At 36.5% G+C, this 27,173-nt stretch overlaps 2 protein-coding genes across 2 annotated transcripts; both read right to left on the bottom strand.

The window, feature by feature from the left end:
* Positions 1 to 15,136: 15,136 nt before the first annotated feature.
* Positions 15,137 to 15,406, bottom strand: LOC149226284 (protein S40-4-like). Its single transcript, XM_089380163.1, has one exon. The coding sequence runs from the start codon at positions 15,404 to 15,406 to the stop codon at positions 15,137 to 15,139; it is 270 nt and encodes an 89-aa protein (XP_089236289.1).
* A 9-nt stretch (positions 15,407 to 15,415) lies between these two features.
* Positions 15,416 to 15,860, bottom strand: LOC149226283 (uncharacterized). The gene has a single exon (XM_089375262.1). It carries the CDS (start codon positions 15,770 to 15,772, stop codon positions 15,458 to 15,460), a length of 315 nt encoding a protein of 104 aa, XP_089231388.1. The 5' UTR covers positions 15,773 to 15,860; the 3' UTR covers positions 15,416 to 15,457.
* Positions 15,861 to 27,173: the final 11,313 nt, after the last annotated feature.

Below are 27,173 nucleotides of genomic sequence, written 5' to 3'. Positions count from 1 at the left end.
CGGGGGCGCTACCCCAGAAACCACCCACCAGGGGGGGGCTCCCAAAGGTTACAGCTGCCCCCCCGTGGACCCCCCCTACGGCGAATATTTTACGGGCGGCGTTGCCGCCCCCATTTCGAACTGGGGTCCTATGTGGCGATACCTTTGAATATAGAAGATAATCAGGCTCCACACCCAACAATCTCCCACTTGGAGACTGATTGTAGCAACTCCACCGCTGCTCCATTTGCTGGACAATGACTCCTCTTTGGACTTGGTTGTTTCTCATCTTCACCGTCATCCTTGAAGACCAACTAAAACTGAGCATATTCTCAGTTTCTCCCTGGTTACAAATTTTGTTAACATATCTGCAGGATTCTGGCTAGTGTGTATCTTTTCCAGCTTCAACTCTCCATCTTCCAACACTGATCACATGAAATGGTACTTGAGTTGTATGTGTTTAGTCCTGGAATGAAATGCTGAGTTCTTTGCAAGATGAATGGCACTTTGGCTATCATTGTATAACGTGCCCATATCATGCTCCTTACCTAATTCACCCATAGACCTTTGTAACCGAATCATTTCTTTACTAGCCTCTGTAGTAGCAACATACTCTGCTTCTGTTGTTGAAAGTGCAACAACACTTTGGATTTTTGAAACCCAACTGACAGTTGTTCCTCCAATAGTAAATACATATCCTGTAGTGCTCCTCCTGTTATCTCTGTCACCTACTATATCTGCATCAACGTATCCTTGTAGGGAGATGTTTGAACCACCAAAGCATAATGCTTGATTTCTGGTACCTTTCAAATATCTGAGAATCCATTTCACTGCCATCCAATGTTCCTTTCGTGGATTGTTCATGTACCTGCTTACAACTCCCACTGCATGTGCAATATCAGGCCTTGTGTAGACCATTGCATACAATAAGCTTCTGACTGTTGATGCATATGGAACTTTAGACATATAATCCATGTCTTCTTGTGTCTTTGGGCACATTTCCTTGCTAAGTTTGGAATGGCTAGCAAAAGGTGTACTAGCTGATTTTGCATTGTGCATGTTAAATCTTTTCAACACCTTTTGTATGTACTCATTCTGAGACAATGTTAATTTACGATTTTTCCTGTCTCCAGTTATTCTCATACCAAGGATTTGTTTTGCAGCTCCCAAATCCTTCATTGCAAATGAATTTGCCAATTTTCTTTTGAGCACATTTATTTCCTGCATGTTAGATCCTGCAACAAGCATGTCATCTACATACAATAACAATATAATATAGCTGCCATCATTTTTCTTTTTCAAATAAACACAATGATCAGAGTGACATCTAGTATAACCTTGTTCAGACATAAACTTGTCAAATTTTAGATACCACTACCTTGGAGCCTGTTTGAAGCCATACAAGCTCTTCTTCAACCTGCACACTAGTTTCTCCTTCCCTTTCACCTCATATCATTGTGGTTGCTGCATATATATCTCTTCCTCCAAATCCCGATGGAGAAAGGTTGTCTTTACATCTAACTGCTCAAGATGAAAATCTTCAGCTGCTACAAGACTTAAAATAGTTCTGATTGAAGTCATTTTAACAACAGGAGAAAATATTTCATCAAAATCAATACCTTTCTTCTGTGCAAACCCCATCACCACAAGTCTAGCTTTATACCTCTGTTTTCCTCCATCTTCTTCCTTCAGCCTGTAAACCCATTTATTCTTCAGTGTAGTTTTTCCTACAGGCAACCTGACTAAATCCCAAGTCTAGTTATGCATTAAGGAGTCCATCTCTTCTTCCATGGCTACCTCCCACTTCTTCCTGCTTTCAACTTGCATTGCTTCTTCATAACATTCGGGTTCACCGGAATTAGTCAACAATAAATAATATAATGAAGGAGAGTATCGTTCAGGGGGTCTACTTATCTTGGTAGATCTTCTAACACCACTTTCAGGTGTTTGGGGTGCCTGTCGTTGTGGTGGTTGCTGTTGTTGTGGTTGTTGATTATTATTATTTTCAGGCACCTTTACTTTTTCAGTGATTTCATCAAGAACTGCGTATTCCTTGTTTTCCTTTTCCTGTTTCTTTTCCTGCAACTGATTCTTATACAAGACCTTTTCATTGAATATTACATCTCTGCTCCTAATGATTTTGTGATTTTCGTAATCATATAAGCGATAACCAAAATCATTAACACCATATCCAATAAAGGTACATTTCTTTGACTTTGCCTCAAGCTTTGTTCTATTTTATTTATCAATATGGACAAAGGCCTCACAACCAAAAGGCTTTAAAATAGAGTAGTTTACCTTTTTACCTGTCCATGCTTCCTCTGGAACACCACCATCCAAGGAACTTGAAGGCCCTCTGTTTATTAGATAAATAGTAGTATCTACAGCATCTGCCCAAAACTGTAAAGGCAATCCTGCATGCAATCTCATGCACCTTGCACGCTCCATGATTGTTATGTTCATCCTTTCTGATACCCCATTTTCTTGTGGTGTTCTTGGAACTGTCTTCTCTCTACGAATTCCATGTTCTGAATAGTACCTATCAGACTCTTTGCTGCAATATTCACCTCCATTGTCTAATCTACGACACTTCAATTTCTTTCCTGTCTCAATCTCAACCAAAGCTTTCCATTTCTTGAAAGTATCAAATACATCAGATTTATTCTTAATACAATAAATCCAAGTTTTTCTAGTTGCATCATCAATAAAAGTAACATAATAACTAGAGCCACCGAGAGATGATACCTGACCAGGTCCCCATACATCTGTATGCACAAGCTCTAATTTTTCATTCTTCTTTTCTTTCCCAACTTTGAGAAATCTGACTCTCTTCTGTTTTCCATAAATGCAATTCTCATAGAAGTCCAAATCAACATTCTTCAAACCCGGCAACAAATTCCTTGAGTGAAGAATCTTCATCCCCTTTTCACTCATGTGTCCGAGCCTATGATGCCATAATGTTGCATCTGCTCCTTTGGAAGTTAAAGCATTAACAGAGTTAGAAATACCATTGCATAAATACAATGTACCAACCTTTTTGCCTTTTGCTATTACCAGAGCTCCTTTGGTGACCTTCCAAGCTTTATCTGTGAAAGTTGTCACACAACCTTCACTGCCTAACTGCCCTGTTGAAATCAGATTTTTCTTTAGATCTGGAACATGCCTTACCTACTTTAATAGCCATTGGTTTCCATTCTGTTGTTTTACAAGAACCTTAGCCATTCCAACGATTTTACAGGGTTTATCATCACCCAGACGAACTTGTCCAAAATCTCCTTGAACATAGTCATGAAAGTATTTCTTATCAGGTGTGGCATGGAATGAAGCCCCTGAATCTACCACCCAGGAATCAGTAATATTTTCGAAATAAAGAACCAAAGCATCTTGTAACACCTCACCTGTCACATTTGCTTCATGATTTTTTTCTTGCTGTGCATCTCCTTCTTTTCCCTTCCGAGATCTACAGTATTTCTTTAGGTGTCCTTTCTTTCCACATTTCCAGCACACTATCCCCGATCTGGACTTGGATCTGCCTTTCCTTGATTTACTGTGATATCCTGAGCTCTTTCCTCTTTCCATTTTTCTTCCTCTAGACTCAGCACTCAAAGCATTTCCCGATGTCTCACCGGAGCTTTTCCATCGCATTTCCTCGCTAAGGATAGCACTGACAACATCATCAAACTTTAAAGTACTAGATCTAGAAATGGAGTTACTAATGGCCATTACCAAACCATTCTAACTTTCTGGTAATGAGCAAAAGAATAACAGAGCTCTAACTTCATCAAGTCCTGATGATGAGTCTTGGTCTAGACTCGAAACGTCGACAAAGCAAAAATGAAAACTGTGGAATATCCGAGTGAAAATACTAAAAGAGCTCTAACTTCATCATCAATGTTTACCCCTACAAAACTTAACTGACTTGTAACTGTATTAAAATCATTTAAATGGTTTGCAACAGATCCACCTTTCGACATATTCATATTAAATAACTGTTTCATAAGAAATACCTTGTTTGAGGCCGAGGGTTTTTCATATAGTTTCGACAACGTCTGCATCAAACCCTCTGTCGTGGTTTCCTTCGAAATGTTGAAGGCGACTGATGCAGCAAGGCACAACCGTATTGTTCCCAGTGCCTTTCTATCGAGAAGGTTCCATTCTTCGTCTTTCATACCCGTCGGCATCTTTGTTTTTCCGCCCAATGGTAGGTATAGATCTTTCTGATACAGATAATCTTCCATATGCATCTTCCACAGCGAGAAGTTTTGGCCGTTAAATTTCTCGACCCTAAACTTACCATCTTCCGCCATTGCTCCCACTCAAACCAGGAACCCTTCTTTCCTACGAGTTTATCAGCCAAAAAGACCTTCGGCTCTGATACCAGTTGTTAGAAAATTATATATTACGGAGCAATGGAACACATAAAATATTGCAGAAATATAAACACAGAAAATGCACAAAACAAGAGAGACACAGATATACGTGGTTCACCCAGTTTGGGCTACGTCCACCCCGAACAGCCAGTCCTTCCTTTCTATTATCCAGCAAAATGAAGAGACACAATCTACAGCAAATCTGCTGTAATATCCTCTATTTTCTCTCACAGTCTCACCTCTCTATTTCTCGCTCACAGAATACACATCTATCACACAGCCTCAAATACAATACCCTCATATAAAGAGAGGGGTTGCCTTCTAGGGCAAAAAAAACCTTAAACTAAACATAAGTTCTACCATCAAATCATCCGCCTAATGAATGGCCCAGATTGACTAGAAATTACTATACTTTTACAAGGCAATTTTACAGCTATTTTTAGCTTCGGGGGCGCTGCTCCCGAAACCCCCCGCCAGGGGGGGGGGCTCCCAAAGGTCGCAGCCGCCCCCCCCCTGGACCCCCCCTGTAGTGAATATTTTACGGGCGGCGTTGCCGCCTCCATTTCGAACTGGGGTCCTATGTGGCGATACCTTTGAATATAAAAGATAATCAGGCTCCACACCCAACAGATAAAATCTAAAGGATAATTTGGTAAGTAACTAAGGCATGCCTAAAATGGAGATGTTTGAATCAATGAATGCTTTGCCCAGTTATAAGCATGTTGAATGTAGTGCAAGTGTCCATCCTAAAGATTGGGATGTTTGCTGTAATAACCACGAATAATATGCACTACCATTCTATTCACCACTTCTGTTTGACCATCAGTTTGTGGATGAAATGTTGTGCTCTTTTTCAACTTGGTGTCCATGAGTGCCCATAAGCTTGACCAAAATTTCTTGACAAATCAAGAATCTCAATCAGAAATAATGGAATTGGGCAATCCAAAATGTACCCATACATGTTGAAAGAACATCTTTGTAGTTTGTTCAGCTGTAACCTACTTTTGCAAGGCATCAAAATACACATCTTGTTGAAACGGTCCACCACAACATAAAGATAATCGTCATTTCTTTTAGACATAGGTAGTCCTCCTACAAAGTCCATAGAAATACTTTCACAAGGGCGGGAAGAAAATGGAATTGGAGTATACAATCCTAACTTTCTATTTCTAGGGTTAGTTGTGGCACATAAGGAACATCCTCTTAGATATTGTGATACACTTTCATTCATTCTAGGCCAATAACAATATCTTTGTAATTGTGCCACCATCTTGCCTACACCAAAATGGCTAGCAATAAGAGAAGTATGCGCCTCCCTTATGATGTTGACTCTTTCACCTTGTGGAATGCATAGCTTGCCAATATGATACAAAAGTTTATCATGCACATGGTAATCCAATTCCTCTACCTAGATTTTTTGACACAAAGTTGCATATACATCTTTAAAGTCTTCATCTAAAGCATACTGTTCAACATAGCTCTCATGCATGATAAAATTATGCTTAAGAATAACTGAAGAACTAACAATTGGTCTAGAAAGCATGTCAAAAACCTTGTTATAGATACCTTTCTTATACCTTATCACCATTTGGAATTGCTGCAAGAAACACTTTCATCTGAATTGCCTAGATTTTTGTAGCTTAGTTTGTGATTGCAAATATTGCAATGGTGGATGATCAATGTGAATGATAATTTCCTTTCCTATCAAATAATGTTTCCACTTTTTCACACTTTGCACCAATGCATACAATTTCTTGCCATAAGTAGGATAGTTAACCACTGAATCATTAAAAGTTTTAGAATGGAAACATATGGGCTTACCATGCTGCATCAAGACCACTCCCATGGAATAGTCACTTGCATCTTTTTGTATCTCATATGGTTGTCTTAAATCAAGAAGTGCAATAACTGGAGTTGTATTGATTCTCTCCTTCAATGCATCAAAATCTTTTTTTCGCTTGCCTCCCCATTGAAAAACCAACTTAATGTTTGTCAAGTCATGTAATGGAGCTGCAGTTGAAGAAAAGTTAGAAATAAATTTTCTCGAATATTGGGTTGATCCCAAAAATCTTCTTACCTCAATTACATTAGTGGGCTTAGGAAAGTCAACAATGACGTTGACCTTTGAGGGATCTATCTTCAATTCACCCCCTTCAACAATATGTCCCAAATAAACTAATGAGCTCTTTCCAAACTCACATTTAGACATCTTTAAAAAGAAATTCTCTTTCTTCTAGACTTCTAAAACTTGTTTCACATGCCTGACATGTTCTTCACGGCACTTGCTAAATAGAAATATCTAATCTAAGTAGACAATTACAAAATCATCAAGAAAATGCCTTAAGACATCATTCATAACAAGCGTGAATGTTGTAGGAGCATTACAAAGCCCAAATGGCATAACCAACCATTCAAACAAACCTTGCTTTGTTTTGAAAGTTGTCTTTCATGTGTCTCCTTCAACAGTCCTAATATGATGATAACCACTTCTCAAGTCCAACATAGTGAAATACACAACATATTTCAATTGATCAAGCAAATCATCAATTTGAGGAAGAGGGTAATGATTATTTACCATTATCTTGTTCAAGGCTCTCAAATCTACACACATGCTCCATGTACCATATTTCTTTGGTACTAACACAATTGGTGAACCACATGGTGATATGTTTGGTTTGATGACCCATTTGTCAAGAAAATATTGTATTTGTCTTTTAATCTCTGCATTGTCCATAAATGACATCTTGTACATGCCAATATTTGGAAGTGGACAATTTTGCTGCAATTGGATCTCATGTTGGATACCTCTTTTAGGAGGTAATCCTTTGGGCTCTTGAAACATCTCATCATATGTGTTAACAACCTCATGCAAATCATATTTTAAATTTGCATCACATCCTTGGAAGGCTTCATTTTATACATTCTCTTTGGGTTTGATCAGTAAGAGCACAAAGTTCTTACTAGCATTGACTAACCTCCTCAGTTGTCCAACATTTATAAGTGACAAATTCAACTTCTTGTTATGTTCTCTAACAATGTACTCAACTCCACTTTAAACAAGTGATATTTTTTCTCATGGTGGTGAAATATGGCTCTCCTATCATATAGATATGGGCTTCCCAAAACAATACCACAAATATCAAGTGGAATGACATCAAGTTATACCTCATCTATAAAGTTTGCAGTGATGGAAAATATCAATTTACTTCTTTTTGTCACACGAAAATTTTCATTGTCACATATCCAACCTAAAGGATATGGTGTAGGATGAGGAGTTGTTTCCAAATTCAATTTCTTGACAGTGTCTTCAGAAATGGGGTTTGCTTGTGAACCACTATCAAATAGTGTATCTATGTTGGTATGTTTTGAAATGGCTCTAATGTGGAAAATCTCTATTATTTCATTTTCATGTTGAGTTTCATTAAGGCTACTACTTGAATAACTAATACTTGCAATAGATTCCTTACCTTTGAATCCCATGGCTGTGATCTTCGTTTCATCCCCAAAGTCAGATCCTAAATCATGTTGTGTAGTTGCAGTAGTATTTTGTTTCCCTTTGTTGTTAACCTTTTTGGGTCTAATTTTAGGATGAAGTTTCCAACAATCGTCTTCCTCATGTGCTTCTTTTGAACAATGTTTACAGGTGAGCTTTCATCCCTCTTTCTTGACTAAAGCATTTTTCTTGCCTCTATCTTTGAGCTTCCCCTTTCCTTTGTCACCATTCTTGAATGGCTTTTTTCTACCCGCTTGAGGAACATTCTTCCCTCTTACTTCTAAATGATTTTCCTGTACACAAACTTCATCTAGTTTTGTAGGGTTAAACATGAGAATTGTGTGTCTGAAATAACTATGCAGTCCTCCAATGTATTTGAGCAAAGTACCATGTGAAGACAAGTCTATGCCCAAAATTAAAGTTATTTTCTTAAATTCTTGAGTATAGATTCGAAAATTTTTCCCCTTAGCTTGCCTAAAATTTTGCCAATCCATTATAACTTTTGGAATGCATGCTAATGGATAAATTTTCCTTCTTATTGCAACAACAAAATCATTCCAAGAGGATAAAACCTTACCATGTTCCTTCATGCCCTCTTGAGTTTTGGCTTCCCACTAAATTAGTGTTGCATCTTCCAATCTAAGAGAAGCAAGTTGAATCTTGGTTTCATCATCTTCGATTCTTTGTATCCTACAATACACTTCAATCTTACAAACCCAATTATCCAATCTCACTTCATTTACCTCTTGATTGTACACATGCAATCCAAACATAATATCAAGATTAATCAAAGGAGTTTTACCATGACCCCTTAGGGAATTTGGAGGTGTTTTTGAAAGGGTAGAAGAACTTGAATATGAGGATGATGATGGAGGTCATGGTGGTGGTTTATCACCATTTCCTCCATTCCCTTTTGGAGGTTTGTCTCTTTTTCCTCCATGATGTTTTGAGCTTTCTCCTTGCAACGTGGAATTCCTCTCATACAAAACCTTAACCATCTTAGACATCTCAAAGAATACTTTTATGAAATTTTTCTCATTTCAAACATCCCTTCAAGACCTTCTTCATGTGCCATGACTATTGAAGTTTGAGGTGTGTTTGTTCTCCCTTAAACAATTTGAGTTCTTAGCTCCATAGGTTCTCCTTCTCCTCTTTTAAGATTCAACCTTGTAAGCGTCAGAAAAACACTTGAAAACAAATCAAATCTTCACAAAAACCTTGACCTTTGATACCAAAAGATTATGTATGTGTGAACTTGAATAATTTTTTTAAAAATTTTGCGAGTGAAAATTATATGTGTTTTGGGTAGAGGATCAATTTACTAAACACATAAAAGATGATCTTCTAATTTTGCAGAAAATAGAGAAGACATTTTGCAGAAAATAAAGAAGACATTAGTACCATAACAGCATACACAAGACAACAAATTATGAAGGAGTTAACCCCTCCTGGGCTACATCTCCTGGTCTAGCATCCAATGTTGGGCCTCTTTGATTATGCTAAAGATATGTGTTTACATTAAGTTACAATGCTCAAAATTCTAAAACAATGTCTCCAATGGCTCTAGAATGGTAAGAAACCCCTAGCTGGGCTCTTCTTGCACTCAAAAAGGTTGAAAGTTGATTGATTTATGCTCCACAAAAGTTTTCCTACTAACTTCTCTACAATTCGCACCCACCTATAATGCATCCTACAATCTCTGCAATTTTTGGCATCATGGAGAGACAAATTTACCCCGCATAGGCAAGAATCGCACCAGATTGGGTGAAAATTGTCGAATGTTTTAAATGTGTCATGACCCCATGAATGGACAGATCAAGGCCACGTGGCGAGTTCAGTGCCATAAGATTCAGGAAGTTTGAACTAACAGGCCAATGTATTGACCAGACTCTAACCATGGTTGGTGTTGTGCTTTGGTTTATACCCGCCGGGTTAATCATTTGAATTCATGTGCCAAAACTGACTGCACCCAGAATTATGGTAACTTGAACCGTGGCTTGGGTTCAAGGTTAACCCCATGCCCTCAGCGCCTTGACCTACAGTGTCATGGGTTGTGGTAGATCGGGGGCCAGGGATTAACCTCGACCCTGTCCCCCAACTTGCCAACCGTCAAAGTTTAAATACAATCGTGCTACTATATATGTCAAGTAACATTATAGCAAAGTTGGTGGAGGTCTTACGTGGTCTATGCGAGGTCCGGTGTTCGATTCACCAAGGGATATTCGGCCTCCATACAAAATTTCTGTGAGCCATGAGGAGGCCCATGTGGCATTCCCTCATTGGGCCACCACAACAATCATTCAACCAATGAAAATTAACCACGCATCAACCAATCGACTAATGCCAAATGTCAACCAACTATTGGTTGATGAAGGACCCAATCATCTTGCCAATTCATGACCCAGTCAACATACGAACTACTGACTCGGCATCCCTACAAGCTATTTTTCAAATTTTAAGTTGTTTCCCAAATCGATCAAAACATGATATAGGGAGAATCTGATGTTGGATTTGAGTGAAATAAGTTGCATTGGATTCAGGTCATCGTTATCTATCCAACCGTATAAGTTTCAATCTCTCTCACAAACTTTCAATTTTGAACATTTTTTTTATCCCTTGAGTCAACTACAATTACCTCTTTCACTACCTTGATCTCGAAGGTTCCATCCCCTGTCATCTTATTATATTTTCATCCAATATCATTGTGCAACACCATCTAAAAGCTCATCTCAAAAACTATTGCTTATCGGTCAATCCATTCCTATACAAACATATTTTTGCCAAAAATTTTGGTTTTTTGGAGCACCGACAGATTCATTATGATGTTGCAATCACCCATGAGCGTCTTCATTCTATTAAGACCTTTAAACTAGATGTCTGCATAATGAAAATTGACCTCAATAAGACCTTTGATTGTGTGGACTAGGATCTACTATGGATGGTCCTTCATAAAATAGGTATTGGGCTCAAAATGATAAATTGGATAAAATCTTGTGTCAAGAGTGCAACATTTGCAATATTGATTAATGGCTTCCCAATAGACTTTTTCTCGATTTCCAGAGGACTCTGCCAAGGCTGTGCTCTGTCCCACTCATGTTGCTCACCATCATGGATTGTCTATCAAGAAAAATTACAGATGTTCATGAGCGCAACCTCATTCATAGATGCAAAATCGATGAGAAGGTCCCCCTCACCAATTTAATGTTTGTGGATGACCTACTGTAAATTGGGAAATCAGACCCTAATGAATGACAGGTGCTTGACAACATCCTTGTTGATTTTGGATTTTTCTCAGGACTTTTCAAGAACCAAAAAAATTCTTTATTGATTTCATATGACCCTGAGATGGAATGGTTCATGGAGATTTCCAATTCCTTTGGGGTTAAAGTCTCCCATTTGGATGATGGTTTCTAGTATTTGGGGTTCTTTCAAAATAAATGGATACAAAAAAATGATTGGGATTGGCTTCTTCTTAAGTTGGGTAATCGACTCACTCAATGGTCACATTCATGGATCTCATTGGGTAGGCGTCTAATTTTAATCAACGTTGTCCTCCACAACATTCTTATTTACTCGATGCATATTTTTAGACTGCCCAAAGGAGTTATCTGTAAGATCAACTCAATCAATTCTAGTTTCTTGTGGGTTGGAACACACTCAAAGCGCAAATTTAACCTTGCCAGTTTGGAGATTCTTAACCTTCCAGTTAATCAAAGTGGCTGGGGTATAAAAGACACCTCCTCTTTCAATCTAGCATTGCTCCTAAAACACCTTTGGCAAGTTGTTAGCAATGATGGTCTCTGGAGTAAAATTGTCAAGGCCAAATATCTTCAGAAAAAGGATCTTATTAGATTGATATGTGTTGGTGCCATGGATCCTCCCAAGATCTATACCTCTTGGCTCAACCTTCTTCTCACCAAACATTGGTTTTTCGGGAAGCATTGATGGGAGGTTGGCTTCGGATCTTCTCCTCAGATTAGTCTGGAATCCCTCTTTCACCTGATAGGTCTGCATTTACTTTCTCTGCCTCTCAATACATTCCTACACTTTCATGGTTACTATGTGATTAAAGACATTGCTTTAACACATCTGTCCTCTTCATATTTCACTCATTGGAAAGATACCACTGAGCTTGAAATTCCTGAGGCCAAAACTTTGGAATGGAAAACATACATAACAAACCTCAAGCTTTCCAAAATTTTCCTATCAGCAAAACTAGATAGGTTCATTTGGTTTGGTGGCCCTCAACAAGGAAAGGTCATTGTACATGAGGCTTATCAAATCATTGACTAGCCCTCAAAACAAATTCCTTTTTTCTCCTGGGTGGCTCAAGCCTAGAAATACAATTTTCCACTCAAAATCAAATGTTTCTCTTGGTTTGTGGTGCACAAGAGGATCTTGACATGGGAAGACCTTATCAAGAGATGATATCAGGTCCCAAGTTGGTGTTGTCTTTGCTCATCTGCCACAGAGGACACCAACCACCTCTTTTTCACTGTCCCTTTGTGTTTTCTATTTGGACTTGTGTGCTACATCTGGTTAACTCACCTGCTAATTGGGACCATTCTAATATTGTCTCTTGTCTTAGTTGTTGGACGACAGAACACCAATATCATTGCACTTTGGCCTTCTTCATCATTTGGGGCATTTGGCAGACTAGAAATGCCCTCATTTTTTACCATGTGTTGCTCGACATCTGGGTCTCTAGTTGCAGAATTATCTCCTTCTATCTAGAACACTCTGCCAACCCGCCCCCTACTCCTAAATGTCTGCCACCTCCTCGTAACATATGGTCTAACTTTTGGGTTGGATTTTTTGATGGGGCCTCCTCCTTCAGACTATGTGGTTGCAGAATGGCCATCCATCTTGGGCCTAGGACTTTTTACAAATTCCACTAGCACTGTGGAAAGGGATCCAACACTAGAGCTGAATTACTTACACTCTAGGGAGTTTTGTATTGTGCTTTTTGGCTCGGCCTCAAGGATCTTTTAGTTTTTGGAGACTCCAAATTTGTCATTGACAGGGAAAACAACAAAGGCTCTCTCAACTCTCCAAATCTTGATGCCTGGAAATGTAGAACTCAATCTTTGATCAAAGAGTTTCACTCTATCACTATTTCTCATAGCTACCGAATCCAAAATGGAGAAGCAGACTATCTATCCAAGGAAGGTCACTCCTCGGAACTTGCAAATTTTATTTCCAATTTTTTGACTCTGGATCTCTTGATCTCTTTAGGGGATTGGACATTTTATGATCTAATTGTTGACCGCAAATGCCATCTATTGCTCTTTGTATCTGCCTCCTATGCTACTTTTATAGGGCTATCTTTAAGTTCAATTTTGGACCTTGGACCACATAGATGTGCATCATGTCTCCTCTCTATTAGGATTGTGTTGGATATGGAGGGCTATCATTGAGATCGAGTCATTTTCTCTCACCAAGCTCCATCTTCCACTCTTTTCCGTTACAAATTTGTGCACCCAACTTCATCTGTGATATGATGGATATGACTCATATGGTTGGTCTACAAGTTTGTATTTGGATCTTGGGCTGCACAACTCATATGGTTGGTCTACAAGTTTGTATTTGGATCTTGGACTGCACATTTGTGCATCCTTTGGGGTTCTCTGTGTTTCACTCAACTGTTTTGGCTAAGATGGAGAACAAACACAAAGGTTGAGTCAATATTTATGGCTCTCGCGACCCGAACCTAGAACCTATAATCTCAAATTATGTATGTACTGAATTATATTTTCTATAAAACATTGTGCTTTCATTATTTTGTGTTTTTGAAAGAAAAAAAAATCGAAATTGTGTCATAAAACCCAAGTATCAAATAAAATAAATTGGTTTCCTTTCGACTCAAAATATCCTTGAAGTTAAACTTCTTTGAATCATTCAAAAACTAATCAATAAACATCCATTGTACAGTAACATCAAAATTGCGCCATAAAACCCAAGTATTAAACAAAATCAATTGGTCTCCTTGAAGTTAATCTTCTTTGAATTATTCACAAACTAGGTGCGTACATATTCAATACCAGCAGAACCATAAGTGATTGAGAACGCGCATAATCAATCACTGCCTACTACCAAAGATAGGAACTTTGAAAATCAATAAGATTCATCTTGAACTTTGGCAGAACAAATGCCATAGAACACCCATTCAAAATTTCATTCATCCAATTTTCAGGCTTTCAGATTTCAGAACTCTACTGCTTATACTGACCTGTAGATAGTCACCGCAATACTATTATTTAGTTCAGTTCCTGTATGCAAAAGCCCAAGTTTGTTAATATAAAAAGAACATGAACCACGAGAAAGGATTGCTATCCAATTTAAAATTTGCACTGGGAGTCCAACTTTAAATATTCCATCATTGTGCAATATAGTGATTCAGGGAATTTTTGTTTTGTTGATATTGGTTTAAAGTGAGATAATGGTTTGTTATTGTCTTCATCAGGTTTCAATTCTCACTCACTAGAAAATATACTATATTTCTTAAGCACTGAATAATTTTTGTCTGTCTCTTGAGCCATTTGATGTTTTTCTTACTAAATTGCAACATAAAGAGGGAAAAGAAACAAGTTAATTTGGCTAGAATGCATGGTACAATCATATTTTCTATGGGCAGTAGTCTTTATCAGATTTTAAGTTCAAATTTTATGAAAAAAAAGCTAAAAATGAAAATCATTTTTTGGGAAGTTAAATTATTACGAAAAAAAATCAGTACAATTCTGGTAATAACATATTATTGGTAGACACAATCTTGATGTAGACAGACTTACTGGTTCTGGCCCTAGCCTAAGGTGAATATAGTTGTAATTTTTTTTTAAGTATTCGACATCATACATATTCAACTAGCTTATAAAACAGATACCTTCATGTGGATTGTGGATTTAGTTATTTAATAAACAGATATTTATGTATATGGTATATTTAAATATTTATGTAGATTGTAGATTTCGTGTATTTAATGAACATTGAGTAAATTCAGTTAACTTTGCTCCATATAGGTGAAATACCGTTCAATATACTTTGCTACTCCATAACTGTGGCTTATCGAAATTTACAATCAAACACAAGTTCAAATCTATAAAGCTTAAAACTATATATTTTACAGCTGCTTAGATCGTTTCAAACATTAAGAATTGAACTCTTACAAAGGCGTTGATATCAAATGAAACTTTATAGATTTCCATTGCAGAGTGATCCACAAAGCTAACACAGAAAGTCTGGAAATTCAGTCTATGTTTAATAATTATAATTTGGCATCCATAGACAACATTGAATTTCATTCAATAAAACCAGTCCTAGTCCAGACTGCATTCCGAACCCGAGAGAGATCTCTGCCTTTGAGAGTCCTACCAACGCCTTCCAAAACCGAAAACGAAGCTATGTTTCTCTGGGCAAGTTGCCTGGCAATGAGCTCATGAGGTGGGATGTTCCTCTCATTGTTATCACCAGCTATTTCATCACTTCCCTTCCAGCAATTGTCAATTTTCTTCTCCTTCCATACCATCTGAGACCAGTTAGGGATATCTACAGGTGCTGAAGAGCTCATTCTCCTCCTACTATTCTCTTCATGACATGATTCCTTGCAAGGAACCTTCACTCATCTGCTGCTATTATTACTAATTCCTTCCTTAATTCCCACTGATCTGCACACTGCAACACCATTGCACCAATTTTCCTGTAAACCAACCTGCTTGGCCTCAGGATCAAGAACAGCATCCCACACCTGCTTGGCCTCGGGATCATTGAGACCTCCCCATATATCCTCCTCATTAAATTCTTCCATGGTTTCAGAGTTCTCAAAAATTCTGGATAGTTGAAATCCGGAGAGCTGGTAATTACGAAAATTCTCCTTAGAATTGTGTCTGCCCGAGTTATTCTCAGACATGCCTCCAAGAGCTAGCTTCAATATCATTGCAAATGAGCCTACCCAGATCCTCTGCTTGACCTAATTGTAAGTTGATTTTCTCAAATTGGATGAATTCTCAGATCTCTGGCCTAACTTTAGCAGATGAGAGGCGTATGTTTGGAACAACTGAATTTGAATCCTATTTGCAGTTTTTTATGACGCGAAGCATATTCGTTCCTCTCTAACCTTCATGGCCCCCATGTCTTCTCAAGCCAGCCATGCTACATAACTTGATTCATCAATTTATTTTTTTTAAATAAAATTAAATATATAAGCCTATTTTAACATTTTAAACTTTTTTTGTATCACCCAATTTTAATGAATTTTGACAAAATTGAATTATTAAATTTGTATAGAAAAATTTGAATTATTAAATTGGTATAGAATAGGTGTTTGCGGTTTTTAAGATTCTTGTTTATTGATTGTATTTTTAAATTCTAATGATCACCAAATTCTAATGAATTTTGACAAATTTGAATTATTAAATTTGTATAGAATAGGTGAATTATTAAATTTGTATAGAATAGGTGTTTAAGTTTTTTTAGATTACTGTCTATTAATTGTATTTCCAAATTCTAATGAGAAACATAAACATTTATTATCATTGCATACTTGAGCTTACTTCCATTATAAATTTAGACATCTAACAAGTATTCAACAAATTTAACAATTTAGACATCTAACAAGTATCCAAAATTTGCCATTTAGATAAAAATAACTCTTTTAGTATTATACTCTATCATTACATCCCTGTCATTAATACTCTATTAATATATATTGTTGATAAGCATTTTTGTTTTGGAATAGAGTTTTAAGAATTTTAATTTAATTATCAATAATTATTAGGTGGATAGTAGAGATTTAGCCTCCATTGATTATTCTATACTATTAAGAATTAATAGTACTGATAGATCAAATATTGAGATTTATAATTATGTCTTTTTAGCTATGTTAATTAAATTGATTAATTAAAAAATGAGATATAAACATGCCCCATATAAATATGAATTTTAGTTTTTTGGATATATGATATTAGTAAACTATAATATTATAACGATGCATATTAAAATCTTGAATTACCAATTTTCTTGCATTTTCAAAAATTATATAATATATATTTTAATTATTAATTATAATAATTTAAAATAAAAGGTTCTTAATTTTAATAATGTAAAATGTATTATTACACTTGTATTTTTAATACAATTTTAAATTTTAAATTTATATAACTATACTACTTATATTTCACGCGTCTCTATCATCAACTAAAAAGTTGATGGGTCACATATACGTTCGATTCGAATCAGTGTTCTGTTGTGGAGCATCCGTGGAGCACTGGGATTAAGAAGAACAAATCCTAAAAACTAGGAGTTCCTTGTTTGAAGCTAATCGACGCCGTGGACTATCATCAATCGTTGTTTTGTGGATAGATGTCTTATGCAGTAAAGTTGTTTTGTGGATAGATGTGTCGTGGACTATGTTCCATCGTCGTTCTGTGGATAGACGTCTTAGGCACTAAAGTTGTTTTTGTGGATAGATGTCTTATGAAGTAAAGCTCGTGGGTGTCGTGGACTATGTTCCATCTTTTTTGTGGATAGGTGTTAGTAAAGTTAGGTCGGAATTATTGTAAATGAAACAATTTGTACGCAAAGGCATTTATGCCATCTAATAAAATACTTTATGGGATTATTCATTTCTGCCATCTAATCAATAGTTGATGGGATTATTCGATTAGCTTTGTGATGGTGAAATAGTTTGGTGTTGTAATGGTAAATAATAATTTAAGGGTATGATTAGTTAGATGTGAGAGTGATGCATAATCTTTGTTAGTGGGGAAGAGATTTTTTTAATATAGAGATTTGATGGATGGTTATATATATATATATAATTTGTTAGATGCGAAAGTGATGCATAATCTTGTGGGGTAAGAGATTTTTTTAATATAAAAATTTGATTGATGGTTATCTATATATGAGATTAATGTTATGTATTAATTTGTGTTGAATATAAAAAGAATTATATATTTTTTTCATAAAAAGTAAGATATAGATATAAAAAAAAGGTTGATGTTATAATATATTGAAATATTTTTTTTGTTATTAATATTTTTTAAAATGTCATATGTTAATTTCATTTTAAATAATGAAGGAATTATACATTTCCCTTATATTTAGATGTACAAATCACTTATATTTATATATATATATATATATATATATATATATATAATTTATTTCTTGGCATTGATGTCAACATTGGTATTTGTGATCTGGTGTAGTGTGCAATTTTGTCACTAGCAGAATTTGCGCTAGCTTATGATGTGAACCCTGTATAAATTACACCTACTATTTGTTATGAGACATCATAAATATTGACAGATATTAAAAACAAAATCTTGTCCATCATGTGTAACAATGTCCAAAAATAAGCTCAACAGATGGTTGGTCAGTTGATTTCCATGGTTTGGGTGTTGGTTTGGAATATAATGGATATACCCATGCTAATTCATTGTAGGCTCAGTTCATCCCATCCATGTGCAATTTTTGGCATCGACTCATATACCAAAGCAATCACCATGGTAAGTGCCCCCAGGAATCTTTGGTCGGTTCTTTGGTTTCATTCCAGTAAAAAATATACCATGGTAATGTCCAAGGTATCTCAATGAGCTAATGTGATTTGGTATTTGAGTGATGGATGTATATACATAGGCAGAATGGCATGTGTGCACATTGACTAAGTGATATGGGTAGTGTTCTGTTATAGGTTGTAGTGTCTCCTATGTTCTGATGCCTCATAATTAATATGTGACAAGAGCATGTTTGATCTCAATACTATGGCATGATAAATGTTTTTATTATTTCTCGTTGTTCTCACATGTGTACTATCTATAGATTTTTACTGTAGATTCGACAACTTATGCGATATGCTAAAAAAGAAGACAAGAATCTACTATACTCTTCAGCGGAAATTAAAATTGATCAATGAAAACAATAAGTAGAAAATGAAGAATATCAATCACACATAACACAATATTTCTCTAGGGAAAGAAACTTTTCAAAACGACGACTATCTATATTACACTAACAAGAATATTTGAGAAGAAAATACAATGCTTGTACAACTTGAAAAATTCCTGCACTAGTATAATCTATCTCTCTGCTTCCTTGGGTGACTCTCGCCAACACTTAACCAATTTACTAGCCTTCCAAGCCCCTACTTCCATGCACAATCCCTAAGGGAATTAGCCTCTATTTAGTGTGGAAATTCCCTCTCCATAACTGTGAAATCCAAACATAGGCCCTCACCTAATTGCATGCACCACCTGTACAACTTGAAAAATTATACAACTCATAATACATTGTCCTTCAACTCTAATCTCAACTGGGTCTTCCTCTAAACTGACATGCATGAGTTATTTATGAGCGAAACTTCAGTTAACTGGTGTGGTACTAGTGATGAACTGGTGCACTACTACACTACTAGACCTCTACTAGTTCCTCGAATAGTTAGAACTAGTTTAACTCACTATAACTTAGTTAGACTCAGTTAATTAATTACAACTCAAAAGAACTCAACCGGGACCCCTAAAATTTAGGAATCAATCTACATGAATTTAGATAGACTTCCAACTTGAATTTATTAAGCCAATTAAGTCAATTTAACTTACTTAACTATTACAAGTTTCTATGAGAATAGAATTACAATTTAATTCAAGGAAAATTTAAATTGGAATTTCTACATGCTATTTTTAACATTTCTTGTTGCAAATTTAAACACTCCCTCTCAACAAGAAAGGAATTTAACTCTATCCCAATCTCATACCTTTGGAATGTTCTTCATGCAACACTTCTCTCTAGTGTTGTCATTGTTGTAACTGCTGAAAAAAACATCCAACCTGAATCAGTATGATGTATATGTCACTAGAGTTTCTGATTGCTACTAGCTCTGCCTCTATCGTCAAAAAACTATGTGCTTCTGTTCACTCTGCTTGTGTGCTATCTATACTTTTGTCAACTCTGTGCTTTTGCTGACTTTGCCTTTGTGCTATTTTCATTTTTTTCAACTCTACTCTATGCTCCCTAGTATCTAACTCCTGCTAGCCTCTGCCTTTCTCGCTCTGATATCTGACTGCATCAATTGTCGTTGATTCATCCTACTACTATGTACTGTGGGCTCCCGTAGCAAGGTAATGATTCATGAGACAAAACCTCTCAATGGACCCTGCCAAAATTTCTACACTCTTGGGACTAATACTTCACATTGCCCCACCTCTCACCTGGAGGTATGGATGCATGTGCTCCCCCTGCCCATTTGGCTCCAAATTTTCCCCTACTGGAGGTCTCTGCTTGAGTGGATGTCTACACTCGGTCTCCTCTCTGCTTCTCCAATTGTGGTTTCTCTACAATTTTTTAAGGCTTCAGCTTCTCTTCTTGAGTTGATCTCTCCACCCAGTCTCCTCTTTACTTCTCTAATTGTGGCTGCTCCACAACTTTCTGAGACTGCTTCTGAGGCTGCTTCTAGGGATGCATGTTTAGAGGTAATTCATGCTTCCTCTCAACCACCAAGTCTCTAACCTTTTCCTTGCTCCTCAAGGATTTGCATGCATCTTGTACCTCAAGAGCATACAGGTTCTTGACTCACACATCGATATGTTTTACCTCTCCTATGGCGATGTGTCTAAGGAAAACCTTTGTGCTAAAAATCATATCATAGCCATGGTCTTTCAATACTCTAATGGAAACAAGGTTCTTCCTTAGTCCCAGAACATACATCACATCTGTGATTCTGAGAGGGGAGACAAACTCCCTCTGAAAGGTAACTTTATCGACCTTAGTAGCACTATACCTTCCTTTATCTCCAAACTCTATGTTCTACTTGAGGTATTTCTCTTCAAAGTCACGAAGAGATCTCTATTCCCCATCATATGGAATGAGACATCACTGTTGAGATACCACACACTTCCCATTATAGTGCTAGCTATGCATGAAATGAGAGTGAAATAAAGTTCAAATTGTGAAGCTAGAGCTTCACCTACTACCGCTACTCCTAGCTCCTTCTTGCTTTCTTTCTTCTATGGGCAATTCATGGCATAGTGACCGTACTCACGATAGTGAAAACACTTGACTTTCGACAAGTCCTTGTTCTTTCTGCTCGTCTCCCCTTGGGACTTCTTTCCCTTGGATTTATTTTCTTTTCTAATTAAAGAAAAGTCCTCTTCCACTTCATTGGAAGAGGTCCCATATTTGTTGTTCTGTCGAATATCTTCCTCTACCAAATCTGACCACAACTGCTCCCAATCTGGTAGCTTCTTCCTCCCATTAACAAAGTCCTAGTAACTATGCCAACTCTTAGGAAGTCCTAGAAGAGCTAGGCTCAACGTATTTTCTTCAGAAATAGTAATCCCGACAATTCCAAGTTCATCCTGACAATGGGTGAACTTTGTCAAGTAATTCGGAATTGAGTTGCCCTTCTCCATCTTGATCTTTCTAAGTTTGTCCTTCAGTGCCAACATCCTATGTTCACTGCTATTTTGAAATAGGTCCATCAATGCCTTCCACATTGAGTATGGAGTGTCTTTACCATGGACACTCGAGACAACGCGGTCTCGAACTCCTTCTAGGATACTCCTTCTGCCTTTTTCCCCACACTTTCTCCATCCACTAAGATCTTTAGCATCAAATGTTGGAGGCTTATGAATTTCATGATCTATGAATTCCTTGAGGCCATTGTCTTCCAGCACTACATTCATCCTGTAGGTTTTAACCCCGTACAAAAATTACCTGCATATGAAATCTAAAAACAAAAAATAAACAATGGCAAGAGCATAAAACATAAAACAGATATACAAAGAGATTTTCCCCTAGATCCCAGAACGGGACTACCAGATTGATTTTTGATTATATTCCTTTCAATGTTACAATACATATATATACATGTCGAAGCATCCATAAACCCAAATCCATTAACTCTAGATTAGAACATAACCATAGTTCCCTTGATTGGATCTATAAAATACCATGACTAGAAAACCATCATGCCCAAAACCATGTGTGAAACCATGCACAATACCCTAGGTAGGTCCGCCCACCTAATATAGGATCCAATTTTTTTCCCTAGGGCACTGCCCTAGACCCTGTAGAGGGGGGCTATCGACCCCCTCAAACCCCCTAATAGGGGGGGCTACTGCCCCCCTGCGACTCCCTCGCTGTGCCTGGCTCAACAAATAGTGGGGGCTATCGCCCCCTCTATGACTCCCCTTCTTCACCCGACACAACGAACAATGAAGGCTATCGCCCTCCCTATGACCCCCTTATGCATGGTGCTAGTCATGGAAATAATATAACACACAGCCAACACTTCCAAGCTATGTGGTTCAAGCTACCCTCTAAGGCATACTCAAGTCACAAACCATAAAATGACATATTGCTAACTCTGAACTATGAACTTGCAAATTCAATTTTTACAAGCACAGCTAACTCAAATTATCCTCTTCTATACTATCTTCAACCCCGATACCATGTATATTTTTACTGTAGATTCAATAGCTTATGTGATATGCTAAAAAACAAGACAATAATCTACTCTAATCTTAAGTGGAAACTAAAATTGATCGATGAAAACAATAAGCAAAAAAGGAAGAATATTAATCACACATAATGAAATATTTATCTAGGTAAAACAACTGCTCAAAACCCTGACTCTCTATATTGCATTAACTAGAAGATCTGAGAAGAAAATAGAATGCTTGTTCAAGCCGAACAATTCTTGCACTGCTACAATCTATCTCTTTGCTTCCTAGGTTAACTCTGGCCAACACTTAGCCAATTTACTAGCCTTCCAAGCCCCTACTTGCTTGCACAATCCCTAAGGGAATTAGCCTCTATTTAATGTGGAAATTACTTCTATATAAATGCGCAATCCAAACATAGGCTCTCAACTGATTGCATGCAGCATATGTACAACTCAAAAAGTTATACAACTAATAGTACACTGTCCCTGAACGCTAATCTCAACTGGGTCTTCCTTTGAATTAACATGCATGAGTTATTTATGAGTGAATCTTCAATTAATTGGTGTGGTACTAGTGATGCATTGGTGCACTACTCCACTACAAGACCTCTACTAGTTCCTCCAACAGTTAGAACTAATTTAACTGACTATAACTCAGTTATACTGAGTTAATTAATTACAACTCAAAAGAACTCAACGTGGACCACTAAAATTTAGGAATCACTCTATATGACTCTAGATAGAATTCCAACTCAAATTTACTGAGCCAATTAAGTCAATTTAACTTAATTAACATTACAAGTTGATATGAGAATAGAATTATAATTTAATTCAAGGACAAATTAAATTGGAATTTCTACATGATATTTTTAACATTTCTTGTTGCAAATTTCAACACTATCTTAGATTTGATGCAATGCAAGCATTTTGGGTGCCCCATATTTGGTAAGGTAAGTGATTGGGTATGAAGCAAGGTCACATGTTTGATTATCAATGGTCTGGAGAGGTCATAACAAGTTCCATTGGTGCACAATCGAGGAATATATAGATATTTGTCCTATTAAATGGATTGTTGTTGAATGCTTCCAAATTGGAGCACAATTTATGGTAATAGTACAAATTTGGTTGAGTAGTATTCTCCCTGCATGATGGTGGTCACTTGTAGTATATATATGCCCTATTCTTGTTAGGTGTGGAGCTTGATTATATCCCTGATTATTCAAAGCTTTTTTGTTTCAACCACATTGGATCCTTATTCCTAACGGGACGACAATGCAATTGCCTTCAGGGGGCCCAAGGGGGTGACGACGAATTTTATGAGACCCCCCTAGCAAGGGTCCCTCAAACCCAAAATAAATGAAAATTTTCCTTGTAAAATATTGTAATTTCATAGTCAATCTAGGCCATTTATTAGGTGGATGATCTGATGATAGAAGTTATGTTAATTTAGGGCTTTTTCCCTAAAAGACAACCCTCAATTTATATGAGGGAATTGTATTTTAGTTATGTATTATTATTTTGAGCAAGAAAGAGAGAGGATACTATGTGATAGCAAAGAGGAAATTACATCGGATTTTTTGTACATTGCATCTGTTCATTTTGGTGGATAATATAAAAGGAAGGACTGAATATTTCTCCATGGACATAGTCCAAATTGAGTGAACCACATATATTTGTATCTCCCTTGTTTTATGCATTTCTTTATTTTTCTTTCCACAATATTGTGGGTATTTCGTTGCTTCATTAATTAATTTCTAGAAATTGGTATGAGAGTTGAAGGTCTATTTGGCTGATAAAGTCACGGAGAGAAGGGTTTCTGGTTCGAGTGGGAGAAATGGTTGGAGATACTAGGTTTAGGGTAGAGAAACTTAATGGCCAAAACTACTAGTTGTGGAAGATGTAGATGGAATATTATATGTATTAGAAATATTTGTACCTACCATTGAATGAAAATCAAAGAAGCCAACGAGTATAATGGATGTAGAATGAGAGATTCTCGATAGAAAGGCACTAGGAACAATATGACTATGTCTGGAAGAATTAGTGGCATTCAACATTTTAAAGGAAAAAGAAAATAGAATGTTTAATGAAGGCATTGACCAGAGTATATGAAAAACCCTCAGCCTCAAATAAGGTATTTCTTATGAAGTGTCTATTTAATATGAAGATGCGAGAAGGCATATCTATTTTTGAGCATTTAAATGAATTTAACACAGTTACTAGTTAGTTAATGAAGTGTAAATTTTGATAATGAAGTTAAGACTTTGTTATTTCTATGCTCATTACCAGAAAGTTGGAATGACCTGGTTATGACTATTAGTAGCTCTGTCTCTATATCTAGTACATAATAGTTTGATGATGTTGTTGGTGCCATCCTTAGCCAGAAAATGTGACAGAAAATATCCAGTGAGACATCAAGTAATGCTTTGACTACAAAGATTAAGATAAGAGAAATGGAAAGAGGAAGGAGCCCTGGAAATCGTAGTAAGTCAAGAAAAGGTAGATCCAAATCTAGATCAGGTATAATGTGTTGGAAATGTGGGAAGAAAGGACACCTAAAGAAAGATTGCAAATATCAGAAAGGAAAAGAAGGAGATTGACAACAAGAGAACAATCATGAAGTGAATGTGATATGTGATGTGTTGAAATATGTTTTGATTCTCTCATTAAAAAATATTATTGATGCCTGGAAGGTTGATTACAGGGCCTCATTCCAAACCACACCTAATAGGAAACATTTTCATGACTATGTTCAAGGAGATTTTGGAGATGTTTTTCATGGTGATGATAAACCCTGTAAAATTGTTGGAACGGGTAAGGCTTTTATAAATCATCTGAATGGAATCTAATGGCTATTGAATGAGGTAAGGCATGCTCCAGATCTAAATAAAATTCTAATTTCAACTGGGCAGTTGGGAGGTGAATGATGCGTAAGTAATTTTATAGACAAAACCTGGATGGTCACTAAAGGATCCCTAGTAATAGAAAAAGGAGAAAAGGTTGGTACATTGTATTTATGCAGTTGTATTTCTAATTTTATTAATTATTAATCCTCCATAGGAGAAGATACGAAGCTATGGCATCATAGGCTCGAGCACATGAGTGACAAGGGGATGCAAATATATCACTCGGAACATTTATTTTCTGGTTTGAAGAATGTTGATTTGGATTTATGTGAAAATTTTGTTTATGGAAAACATAAGAGAGTCATATTTATCAGAGTTGGGAAGGAAAAGAAGAGCGAAAAATTAAAGCTTGTTCATACATATGTATGGGGACCTGCTCAGGTATCATCTCTCGGCGACTCTCACTATTATGTTAATTTTATTGATAATTCAAGTAGGAAAACCTGAATTTATTGTATTTGAAATAAATATGATGTATTTGATACTTTCAGGAAATGGAAGTATTTGGTTGAGAATGAGACAGGAAAGAAGTTGAAGTGTTTAAGATCAAACAATAGAGGTGAATGTTGCAATAAATAGTTTGATAACTGTGGTTTAGAGCATGGAACCCAAAAAGAGAATACAGCTCTAGGAACACTACATGAAAATGGTGTGTCAGAAAAGATAAATAGGACAATCATGGAGCGTGCAAGGTGCATGAGATTGCATGCAAGATTTCCATTACAATTTTGGGTAGATGTTTTAGATATTGTTATTTATATAATAAATAAAGGGCCTTCAAGTTCCTTGGATGGTGGTATTCCAAAGGAGGCATGGACACGTAAAAAAGTAAACTACTCATTTTTAACGACTTTCAGTTGTGAAGCCTTTTTCCACATCAATAAAGAAAATATAACAAATCTTGAGGCAAAACGAAAGAAATGTACCATTATTGGATAAGGTGTAAATTATTTTGTTTATCGCTGATATGATTATGAAAATCACAAAAGAATTACGAGAAGAGATGTCATATTCAATGAAAAGGTCTTGTATAAGGATTAGATGGAGGGAAAGGAATAGGAAAAGGAAAACAAAGAATACACGGTGCTTGATGAGATCACATAAAAGTAAAGGTGTCTGAAAATCAAAATGACCATCAACCACAACAACAACAACAACAACAACAACAACGGACGACCATCAACCACAACAACAACAACGGACGCCTTGAACACCTGAAAGTGGTGTTAGAAGCTCTACCAAGATATGTAGACCCCCTGAATGATACTCTCCTTCAATATATTATGTATTGTTGATTGATTCTGGTGAGCCAGAAATATATCAAGAAGCAATGTAGGTAGAAATCAGGAAGAAGTGGGAGTAATCCATCGAAGAAGAGATGGAATCCTTGATGCATAACTAGACTTGTGACTTAGTCAAGCTGCCTAAAGGTAAACAACATTGTAGAATAAATTGGTTTATAGGTTGAAGGAAGAAGATGGAGATAAACAAAGGTATAGGATATACTTGCGGTGAAGGGGTTTGCACAAAAGAATGGTATAGAATTTGATGAATTTTTTTATTGTTACAATGACCTCAATCAAAACTATTTTGAGTCTAGTGGCAACAAAATATTTTCATCTTGAGCAGTTAGATGTAAAGACAACCTTTGTCCATGGGGATATGGAGGAAGAAATATATATGCAACAACCATAAGGGTGTGAGGTCAAAGGGAAGGAGAATTTAGTGTGCAAAATTGAAGAAGAGCTTGTATGGTTTAAAACAACCTCCAAGGTAGTGGCATCTAAATTTTGAAAGGTTTATGTCTGAACAAGGTTATAGTAGACGTCACTCTGACCATTGTGTTTATCTTAAAAGGAAAAAATATGATAGTTATATTATATTTTTATTATATGTAGATGACATTCTTGTTGCAGGGTATAACATGCAGGAAATAAATATGCTCAAAGCAACATTGGCAAATTCATCTGCAATGAAGGATTTGGGTGCTG

This window comes from Pinus tabuliformis, chromosome J (genome assembly GCF_031772625.1).
Source record: "Pinus tabuliformis cultivar Carrire ecotype Pingquan chromosome J, CPIR1, whole genome shotgun sequence".
Lineage (NCBI taxonomy): Eukaryota > Viridiplantae > Streptophyta > Pinopsida > Pinales > Pinaceae > Pinus > Pinus tabuliformis.
The sequence above is the reverse complement of the archived record's forward strand: the minus strand, read 5'-3'. Positions and strand labels throughout refer to the sequence as shown.

Coding starts and splice junctions, on each gene's coding strand:
- LOC149226283 (XM_089375262.1), bottom strand. CDS start 15,772: ATGATATTGAAGCTAGCTCTTGGAGGCATGTCTGAGAATAACTCGGGC.
- LOC149226284 (XM_089380163.1), bottom strand. CDS start 15,406: ATGAGCTCTTCAGCACCTGTAGATATCCCTAACTGGTCTCAGATGGTA.